The 11,496-nt window shown below is 35.0% G+C and overlaps 1 protein-coding gene across 4 annotated transcripts in view; it reads left to right on the plus strand.

Moving 5' to 3' along the window:
- The window catches only part of PTPRZ1 (protein tyrosine phosphatase receptor type Z1), a 177,584-nt gene that overhangs the window by 119,497 nt on the left and 46,591 nt on the right, over nt 1-11,496 (plus strand). For all 4 annotated transcript variants that reach the window (XM_008514428.2, XM_008514426.2, XM_008514427.2 and 1 more), the window contains exons 9-11: nt 396-580; nt 2,250-2,376; nt 8,925-8,971. In XM_008514428.2, coding sequence (XP_008512650.1) covers nt 396-580; nt 2,250-2,376; nt 8,925-8,971 — 359 coding nt within the window. The remainder of the gene's footprint in view (nt 1-395; nt 581-2,249; nt 2,377-8,924; nt 8,972-11,496) is intronic.

Genomic DNA, 11,496 nt, shown 5'->3' on the forward strand with positions numbered 1-11,496 from the left:
TAATCTACTAGAGAAGTTAAGACTCGTTCAGAAAAAAATAATACAAGAACATGCAATTAATGCATTAATAGTGATAAAACAAGACAGGCAAGTGAAACTGACGCTGATCGCTTCAGCAGAGATCACAGCGTGTGTAACAGAGGAGACAGCATTTGACCAAGACCTTTCCTGAATTGGGAAGGTAGGACTTGAACAGATAGAGACAGGAGGGAAGGAAGAAGTATTTCAGATACAGGCAATGGCATAAACAAAAGCTCCCCAGTGGGAAAATGTAACTTTTTATCTTCTATTGAAATAAAATACAACAAAAATTTTCATAGAATAAGTTTTACTTGTTAAAATCCTCGAGGCTGACAGTTGTATTAATAACAGTACTTTTTTTTTCCTCTCTGAAGTTTGTAGTTCAGAACCAGAAAACGTTCAAGCTGACCCAGAGAATTATACCAGCCTTCTTGTCACATGGGAGAGGCCTCGAGTAGTTTATGATACCATGATTGAGAAGTTTGCGGTTCTGTATCAGCAGTTAGAGGGGGAAGACCAAACCAAGCGTGAATTTTTGACAGATGGCTATCAAGACTTGGTAACTATGAGATCGATTGTTTCATGTATTGATAAGATTGTAGATTAATTTTCAAGGTAAGAATTCACACGATTGTGTATTGTTAGACTTTGCGTGAAGCCCTCCAGTGGAGAGGAAGGGAAGCAGAAACCATACTATGCTAAACTTACAGGGAATTACACTAGTTTCTTATTTGTGTTTTGGATTCCAGGGAGACCATGACTTTGCCACGCAGCATGTAGAGCAGACGCTTAGAGGAGACGTAGGAACTGGAGATCATCCAGTGTAGCCTCTCCTTGTAAAGGGACTCAAAGAACAGTTAAACACCTTGACTGTGAGCTTACAGTTATGGAAAGCATTGGGCCTGGAATCTCAGTGCTCAAATACTGTCATGCATTGTTTCCCCCATGATACTATACCAGCTCAAGAAAAATAGAGTAGGGGACTTGAAAGTGTTTTCTTTGCCTCAAATTTCCAAGTAACAGATGTGAAATCAATTGAGTCAGAACTTTCGGGACATGAAGCAGGTAATCCTTAGGAAAGAATCCACTCTCTTCCTCCCCACCCATACACGTGAATTAAAGAAAATAAAGTACGGATTCCTTCTGTGACATGAGCATCTCATTATTAAACTTTGCCTTGGTAGAGAAGTGTTGGCCATAGATTGGGTGAAGTTGAGAAAACTCCGTGTGAGTGTGGCTTAATGAAGACCCCACTGCAGGTCAAAGACACTGAACTCTGCACTCAGACAGCTGGAGGCCTACAAGCCCTAGGAACCTGCATTTAAACAAAAACTGTCCTTGTTATCATGGTGTTGAATATCATCTGGGCAAAAGAGAGAAAATTCTTAGCAACTTTTTAATTCACTTGTCTAGAACAGAGACTCTGTGAACTGGGAAAGTTGTGGAATTTATGAGAATATACTATTTTTCATTTCATAATGATGTGAAGATGATAATTCTATTACTATCTGGCTTATATATTGTTAAGATAAAGAGATACATTGGTTTCTCATTGTGTTTTTCACATTTTGCTCCTTGCAAATGCCATATGTTTGTCTAAAATATAAATTTGCAGTTTTGAGAACTCATTTATGAATTTGATGAATTGAAGTTAAAAGTGAAACTTTCTAAAACTAAATCTAGTGTTTTTTATGTTTTTTCATCTTTTTTGTTTTTTTTGGTGACGAAGATTGGCCCTGAGCTAACATCTGTGGCAGTCTTCCTCCATTTTGTATGTGGGATGCCACCACAGCATGGCTTGATGAGTGGTGTACAGGTCTGCACCCAGGATCAGGGCCTGCGAACCCCAGGCTTCTGAAGTGGAGCATGTGAACTCAACCACTATGCCACTGGACCAGCCCCTAAATCTGATTTTTTGAAAGCCAATCCTATGTGTTTAATTGTCCAAAATATTAATTTTCAGTTTTGAGTACTCATTTATGAATTTGATGAATTCAAGTTAAAAATTAAACTTTCTAAAACTGAGCAAATAAATGTCTAGTTTTTCAGTATCTTCCAAATTTACAAATATCATAAGTTCAACTTAACAGCGTCTCATAAACAACTTCTTAGGTTAATAAAATATAAATGTTTTCATTGACAAATGAGAAAAAGCTTTCTGAGGACAGATATCTGGTATGTTAGTACTCCTATGAGAATAACACGTTTGTATAATGTCTTTCTTTTAGGGTGCTATTCTCAATAATTTACTACCCAATATGAGTTATGTTCTTCAAATAGTCGCCATATGCACTAATGGCTTATATGGAAAATACAGCGACCAGCTGATTGTTGACATGCCTTCCGATGACCCTGGTAAGTGCTCCCCTGATATGGCTTTGTATTACTAAATAAAATGAGGCTAGTTTAATTACTAGGTGCATTGGTGCTATCACTCTGACTTTATGTTCTATTGGCTAAAAGGCAAAATCATTTTGTTTTTAGCTTGGATCATCAGGTAATCTTGTGATGCATGGAACCCATTTTTCATTCAGCCGATCTGGTGCAGGACAATAAGTAACTTTATTCTTAATATTGAAGTTTTCTATTTGTAAAATCAGAATGGTAAAACCTATTGTCATGTCTGTAATGGTCATCAAATGAAAATAGCTATCTAAATGTTAAGACTTTTATTTTGGATAATGGAGAGTTGGTTTCATTTGTGTTTATTTCTTTTTTCAGCCCCAAAAGCATTTTGTAGTAAGTATATCCATGATCCTAGAATCATGAGAGGTGCTTAGAAATAACTATACAAAGCATCTCAACAGTTTATCTTAGATATTTTTATCCACTTTTTATGATTTGGTGATGGGGCGGGGGAGTGCTTTCCTCTTACTTGATTTGCCAGTACTGTTTCACAAAAGTAAAACAAAAAAGTTGTTTCTAACTGTATTTTATTTGCATGCATCTTCTCTAAGTATTATGGGAAAATCTTTTGATCTCAAAGCATATGCAATAATTGAATGAAATGTTGACCATCATTATTTAACAATTTGCAAATTTATATAATTAAAATCTTCCTTTTGTTGGTAAAAGCAATTTTAAGGTAATAGAATGGATTATATATGTATTTATTTGTATATGTATATATATACACACACACACCATGCATATACATACTCATAAATATATGCAAACATACATACATAAATGTAAATATTCTTTGGTCATCCCTGTCATTAAGCTACTCACTGAAGTTTTTACAAGTTTTTAATGGAAACGAATGATTACAAAGTATATTAATTATAGCATATTCCAGTTTTACTTATGGAAGGAAAACTGAGGTGCATTGATTTGCCTTTGTGGTCTATGTGCCCTAGGAAGGACTTTAATCTGCTATGAGCTTGTTCACTGATTACCTCATCCTAGTTTTTCTCACTAGTTGAATTTTTAAGTTAAAGAATATATGTCAGAGCATTAACTGTTACATTGTGTATCCTTCCAAACCACAGGGTACAAAACTTGCTAAGATATTTCTCAAGTTAAAACATTGATGACTGATGAATATGACTACTATCATGATGGCAATATCATTATTTAATAATTTTTCTTATGACCTGCCTCATGGCCTAGGTATAACCATCTTTCCTATTGCTTTTATTTAGCATTGTTTTTCAAAATCAGGTTATTTTTAAATGGAATGTGAGCTCTAAGTCTTATTGGAAGGTGAGTATCAAATTAACTGAACATAGTTTCAACTATACCATATCATGCTCCTCCATTGAATGTCATCTTTCACCAAAGTTCCCCATATTGATTCACCAGGAAATGACATCTTTACCAGTGCAACATTGACCATGTTGGCCAACCTCATAAGTGAATCGATGAAATATGGCATGTAATAATCTCCTCTGATCCCATTGTGTATTTTAGGATAGGAATTATATTGAATACATTCACTTAATTTTACTATCTTGGTTTAATTATGCCAACCTAATTTCTGTACATAAAACTATTTCCCAGGAGTTTGCAAACAATAATTACTTTTAGCTATTTATGTTGTGCTTTTTTTACTCTATCCACTATGCCAAAATTTTAAACCTTCTGAATTTGTTTTTGCGAAGCTTATTGCATATGGAAAAACAGATCAAATGTCTATTTTCTGCAGAAGTGATTTCTGAGTGATCCTTTTAGACTGAATCTATATTGGCACAAAGTACAACATTCTTGTATCACTTGTTGCACTTTCACATTTGTACAAAATAATAAATATTATAACTTAATTTCTATTTATTCAAAGGATCAGGACACTGTTGAACTAATGAGAGGCTAGTTTGGAAGCACCATTTAATCGCCATGGATGTCTCAGTCCCTTAAAGCATTTTGTACAGTAATGATGTTTTAGTAAAATATGGTATTTGATTTGATGTTTCACTCTAATATTTCTCTTAAAAGGCAAGGGTTAACAACTTAGATAGAGTATTCCTTAATTATTCCTACCAAAAGTTCTTCATCAAAAGCCAATTTCCCCAAAGTTTGGGGTCTTCCTATTTTTTGTAAAGAAAATATTAGTTCTCTTAGAACTCATTCTTTCTGATCTGAAAGGCTGTAATGGCATTTCAATCCGTATATTTTCAACTCATTATTGAAATTACATTATCTTAAATATTGTTCCTGTGAGAGATATATATATGTTACAGTGAAAGTCTTGACAGCAGTGCTGTCTTGTGGTTTAGCATGATGGTGCCTATGAGATTTGTGAATTTTACGATTTATGTGGTTAATATAAATATAAGTGGCTATGGAGTTTGCTGCTCATTTCATAGTTTTTATTAGTACCATTTCATCCTGTCAATCATGTTGTTTCATGACCTTAGTAATGTTATTATTTTGGGTCAGCTGTTTTCTAAATACTGCATTGTTTATTGCTTTTGTTAAAAAGAAATGAAGGAGGTAATTGTAATTGCCCTCATTCTTTCAGTCATAGATTTCAATTATTCTAATCAATATTTGTGAAGAAAAAACTCAATCTTCCAAATTGTGTATTTAACTTTGGCTGATTTAATGCTTGTGCATTTTAATTATACTTGTTGTGTGCAATACCATAAACCACTGTCCATTAAATCTAATTATAAATTGCTATTTTAAAATCAATGCATAAATTCATATTCAGAAACAATTTAAATTTGTCAAGGAAACCTTTTTAATGTTAAACAGAAATGTATATTCTTTTAAAATACTTTGTAGAAAATATTTATGAATAAATAATTCATAAATATATTTATTTCATTGTAACTAAAATAATTGTGTTCATTTCTCTTCTATAATATAGAGCTAATTATTATACAGTTATAGAGGACATTATTAAGTACAAGTTCTAGGTTCATGATAATTTTATGTGTTAAGTTTAAATGCCTGGTGAACTAGATCAACACATTTTCCTGTTATTGTGTGCTTTTCAGTTGTGTAACATTTGTGTTTGTTAAATCACTGTACATCTGTCCTTACTCTGCCTGCACCATCCTGTACTGTGGGTGTTGTTATATGATGATATTCAAAATCACAGTTTGAAGAGTCTTCACTCTGCATTGCTTCTACCTTTAGCACTGTGGAATTTGGCTTACCTTCTAACAATTAAATAAGCCTTGCTTGCCAACCTACATCAGTGTTGCCTTTTTGTGTTATGGAATATTAATGTGTTACTAACATGCTCTTTTAGAAAATCTAACATTACATGTGCCCCAAAACAAAACCAGGATGAGCCAATACCTTTTATTCAGTTATCATACAAATATGAATTTTAAGTGCTCACTCAAAAAAAGGATATTCACAGTCTTCACTATCCGTCTTTTTGTAACCTTCATAGAGTCTGTTTTGATGAACTGTAAAGATTCCGTAAACCAGTATAATGTTTGAACTATTTCATTATATCAGCCTGAGTCAGACGAGTAGCTACTAAAACATCAGTTGTTTGTGAGGAAACAGCAGCCCGAAGGGTACCCAATTGTGAGACCTTATGCCAATCACCAGAGCTAGACCTTAGGTGCTGTGAACTCTCAGACCCAAAAGTATGCTTCAGAATCTCCAGGAAGATAGAAACAATCTTCCACAAATATTTTATTTCAAAATTGTTCCCAAGAAGCTCAGCAAAAGATTTCTAGATTGTTTGGCGGGGGATGGGGCCGAAGTGTTTCTGGGCAACCCCAGAATTTCAGTCAATTCAAATGATCTGAGTCTAATAGGAAACCAGAAGGAAGATCATTCCAAATGGGTTTATATTTACCAATATGAAGACACCCACACTTGGGGTCTTCACCCATGAGAGTGCCATGAAACCGAAAGGGTCTCCAAGGGCTGCTTGGGCCCGTACGTTCTGCTCCTAGGGCCTAAAGGGAGCTCAAAGAAAACTTCTTACTTCCTATTGCAGTAAACAGCAAAGCCAGTTATAGCAGAACTCGCCAATACTCCTCAGGGGATATGATTGGGTAAAATCATGTATTTTAACTTATTAGGAACCGTAATCCATGTAGTTAATTTATACTCTTGTAAAAGGATAAAAATAAATCAAATGCAATACACACAGAATATTGAAAGGAAAGGAAATCAGTCCTCAACGTGATAATTATATATACCCCATATCTACCATGACAATTAGTAAGAAAATTACTTTTGCCCATTAAAAATATGAAGTTAGGTGAAATTAGACCTTTTTTTTTTTTTAAATTTAAAACACTTCCTGGGGCCGGTCCCATGGCCTAATGGTTAAGTTAGGCATGCTCTGCTTTGGCAGCCTGGGTTTGGTTCCTGGGTGGTACCTACACTACTTGTCAGCCGCCATGCTGAGGCAGCAACCCACATACAAAATAGGGGAAGACTGGCAGAAATGTTGGCTCAGGATGAATCTTCCTCAAGCGAAAAGAGGAAGATTGGCAACAGATGTTAGCACAGGACGAATCTTCCTCAGCAAAAAAAACCCACTTCCTTAAACATGTTAAAGAGAACAGACTATTGTTGAGATTTTTTTCCTTAGCCTCTTAACAGAGAAAAATCTATAGTATGATAGATATGTCACTTAGAAATATTTGATTATGCTTTGCCGTTATTAACATTAAATTATTTCAGAAGTACATGAAAAGGAGTGACTCCATTCAAAAGCATTTTTAGTAAACATACATATTGTCTCATGCTGAATTTGAAGATTTTTACATACGTGAACTTCTCCAATTGTAGTTTTTAAAAGACCATATTGAAAGTTCTTATTTGCCTCTTAGTTTAGTGGCATCTCATTTTTAAATTCAGATATATTGGTTTCCATGAAGGCCGTAGAGATGCAATTGTTTCAGACTGTTGAATCACTTTAATTTGGAAACATAAAGAATAAAGAGCATGAAAAACAGGGTAGGAAAAGGGTTTCATAGAGACAAAAATAGAAAAAGGAGAACACTGACAATCCAAATAAAAGTTTCCAAACTCCTTCATGGTCAGTTTTAACAAGAAAAAAGTAATAATTGTGAGTTAAAATTTAGAACTGTGATTGTTCACAGTGAATATTTTCATTTTTATAGCGCGGAAAATTGTTCATGGTAAGTAACTTTGAAATAACTGAATAGTCAAGACTATTAATTTTATCTAAATCCTCTTGGGAGCTGGGCTCACTTCTAAATTTTACTTGAATTCTCTTCTAAATAGAATTCATGCATATAACTGTATTTTATGGTTTTACTTTTCTTAATACCTAGAAATTTTCTGATAAAAGTAAATTCAAGAAAGTCTACATTATAAAGCAGGCCTGGGTTCGATAAACATTTAATGTTAGTTCAGTTATGCCTTTGAAAATTCTTTAGAATTTCATTATCTATAGATAATGAAAAAAATTAATTCCATAGAATGCATTCCTTTGAGGATATATAGAGACATAAAACGTAGAATATAAGCTGCACTGGGATAGTGAAGAGCGTAAACTTTGGAGATGGAGTGCAATTCTATAAAATAATAGGACTAAGAGGAGCATCATTGTAATAATGCTCAAGCCCTCACAGTTGCCCTGTCTCCCATCTTCCTGATGACCTAGGCGGCGCAGATGAGGAGTAAGGAAAAATGCTCCTCTGGCCCCTCGGTAATCTGGCAGTGGGGCTAGATTTCTTGTTAGAGAGAACCAGCTCCTAATCTCTCCTAACATGTAGTGACAGACCCTGTTTGAGGATTGAGATATCCATATCCTAGAAATATACTGATTCTGGTCAGTTGGGAAGAGTAGACTGGAATGCTTCTAGTTGTTGCATTTTTTGCATAGACAGCGTTAGCTGAGCTTCCCAGGGGAATCCCTCTGATCCGTTCTTCCCGCTGTCAGCCCAGGCTGGACCTGCTGGAAAACACTCTGCATTTTACCTGGTGCAGGACCTTGCATACAAATAGGTAGGAGCCCATATCCAAAGAATAAAAAGAGTTATTTGACGCTCAGTCAGAAGAGGAACTTAAGGAATAAGTAGCTGAGTAAGAAAATAAATCCTGTCAATTCTCCGCCAAATCTCTGGCATTTCCCTCACTGTGCTTTTGTCAGCCCTGCTAAGGATGAAAGTAAGTCTGCACTGATGAAAAATTATTGAGGTTTCTTTATACTCAGTTATGTCAGCCTCAGGGTCCTCCTCTCCCTTCTTAGCTTCAGTCAGTTGGCGCGGGAATGGGGAGGGAGTCAGAGTGGAGGGTGGAGATGAAGATTTTGCATGCAGTTTCCGACTGGTTCACGCAGTGCTGTTCTGTAGGTTTAGCAATGTTGAAGACTAAAATCTGAAATTTTTATTTTGAGAGATTCTGTATTTTCAAAGCTGACAGTCTTTTTCCCCCCTTCTTTCCATCCAAAGGTAAACCCACAAGGCTAAAGTAGTTGAATAAAAATTTTAATAATTTTGTTTTTAACTTTCTAGAACTTGACCTCTTTCCTGAATTAATTGGAGCTGAAGAAATAATCAAGGTATCGTAGCAATTTTTTATATTCAAATGTTTTAAAATTAAAATGTCTGTTTTTAGTTATTGGTTAGGCTTCAGATGTTGCATTAAGAAAAGTTCGTGCTGCATTATTCATTGTAGGCTTAGTTGCTGAGCTTTAAAGATTTATATAATTTAGATTATAGATTTGTATAATTGATATACATGATTCTTTTAGGAAGAAGGTCGAAGGCACTTTGATTAGTATAATAAGAATAAGAGAGAGAGAGAAAAGGTTTGGTGATAATGAAAAAAATGAACTTTAAAAATAATTATAGCAATGAACTATAAATCGGAGTATTTTTAGTATTCAGATTTTTCTAAAAAACTAAAATACTTAAGCAATTCTTATTGCTAGTTTATTTATAACTTAACCAGTAATTGATGGGTTAAGAATAAATATGAGCCAAAATATAAATTGTACATATTTTTTGCCCACTTAATTTGAATATTTGTGTTTGGACTATTCATATTATAAGTGTCAGCTGCTAGCATGCCTTTTAAGTAAATGGGTATTTAAGAATATTTGTAAATTTTAACATTGTCTTTTTTTAAAAGAGAGAGAAAATGACTGGTGTGTCTTATATTTCATCCTAAGACTAAATGTACTATTCATCTTAACTGAGAGTATATGTTAAATCTAGGCGCTATTGTTAATGTAGTATGAACATGTGCATATGTACATAGGTGTGTATGATCTCATAGAATGTGATAACTAATGCTAATATCTAGCAATAAATAGCAATTAGGTTGTGTTTTCACATGTCTGGTTACTTTAATAACTTATATATCTTATTGCAATTCTCTCTTACAAAGAATTATTTTACCAAAATGATCAGTCCACCTTTCAACAAGAGTTCACAGAATTCAGCTAAGGATATCTTTGTGTGTGTATGTGCACATGCACACACATGTGCACGTGCATGTGGATATGTATATGCTTAGAAATGATCACCAGAATCAAGTCAAAGGCAGGAAAAAAAGAGTTATTTTTACACTGTAAATTCAAATCATTGGTTTGAATGGTGTCTTAGTTCGGGCCGCTATAACAAAATGTCATAAACTGGGTGACTTATAGACAACAGAAATTTATTTCTGACGGTCCTGGAGGCTGGGAGTCTGAGATCAGGGTGCCAGCATGGTCTGTTCTGGTGAGGGCCTTCTTCCGGGTTGCAGACTGCAGCTTCTCTTTGTATCCCCACATGGCAGAGAGCAGAGCAGATGCAAGCTCTCTCGTGGCTCTTATTTTATGGACACTATCCCATTCGTCTAATCCTCCACCTCATCTACTCCTAATTACCTCCCAAAGGCCCCACCTCCTTACACCATCACATTGTAGAGTGGGACTTCACCATATGAATTTGAGGAGGACACAGACACTCAGTCCATAACACTATTCCTTTCCACTGATTCACGCAGGAAAGAATGGTGGAAGTTAACAAATACCTGGAATGTGTGTGTAATCGTTTTGAAGCCTGAATAAGGAAACGAATAGTTGGGAGAATGTTTCTCAGCTCTTCTTCAAGTAGAATGCATTGCTTTGAAAGACAGAGTATCTCCAGCATATTCAAGGCTTTTCAATAAAATTTTTAAAATAGAAGCTGTGAAGAATAACAGGTGGGACACAGATCAAAACCACAGTGGAAGAGAGAGTCACAGTAACTCCACAGAAAATTATAGGAAAGAGTATCCATTAAAATATTTGCGGTTTCAGATATGTGTAAAGTAATCATAGACCATGAATGATATATTCTTCTTGAAATGCTGACATGAGGCAATATGACCTCATAGAGATCTACAGGATTTTGTTGGGTAGGATCGGTGAATGACCCCTCACATTCATCAGATTCTGAGAGGTGTCTGAACCTCATAAAGTCTAAAATCTACTGGAAAAGAAAGAAATAGAAGGGATATGTGTGTTTATGTGTGTATAGTTTTTTTCCCCAAATGATCTAACAGAAGAAAAGGTTAGTGGTGTTATGTTTTAAGAAAAATTTTATAGAAATCTACATAGCTTATGGTAGGAGGATGATGAAGTGTGTTTGTGTGGGAATATAAGCAAAGAGAAAGAGAAGCAATATTTGGATTTGATATAAATTGTTAGATCATATAGAGAATATAGCTGACATGTCTTGTGGGAACTTTACTGCGAAGGGGAGGAGAGAGGTAGAATGAGAAATGGAAGTTGAATCAGAAATTTTCCTGTGGGTGTTCCTTTTAGATAGGAGAGATCTGAGTTCATTTAAGCCGATGAGAATGTTCCATTTGAGAAAACAAATTTGAAAACACAGAATAGAGGGAAAGTCTCAATTGTATTCAGTTCTCGAGAAGATGATAGATAAGGGATTTAAAACACATGTAGAAATTAGGAAGGAAGGGGACCAACTTTTCAGTTAGAACAGGATGAGGGACAGGGGTGGATTTGGTTGGTCCCTATTTTTGATGTTTTAATGTTAGAAAAGAGTGGTTTTTTGTCAAATGACTTCTGTTTTCTCTGTAAATGGGGAGACC

The sequence above is a fragment of the Equus przewalskii genome, chromosome 4, assembly GCF_037783145.1.
Source record: "Equus przewalskii isolate Varuska chromosome 4, EquPr2, whole genome shotgun sequence".
In the NCBI taxonomy this organism is placed as follows: Eukaryota; Metazoa; Chordata; class Mammalia; order Perissodactyla; family Equidae; genus Equus; species Equus przewalskii.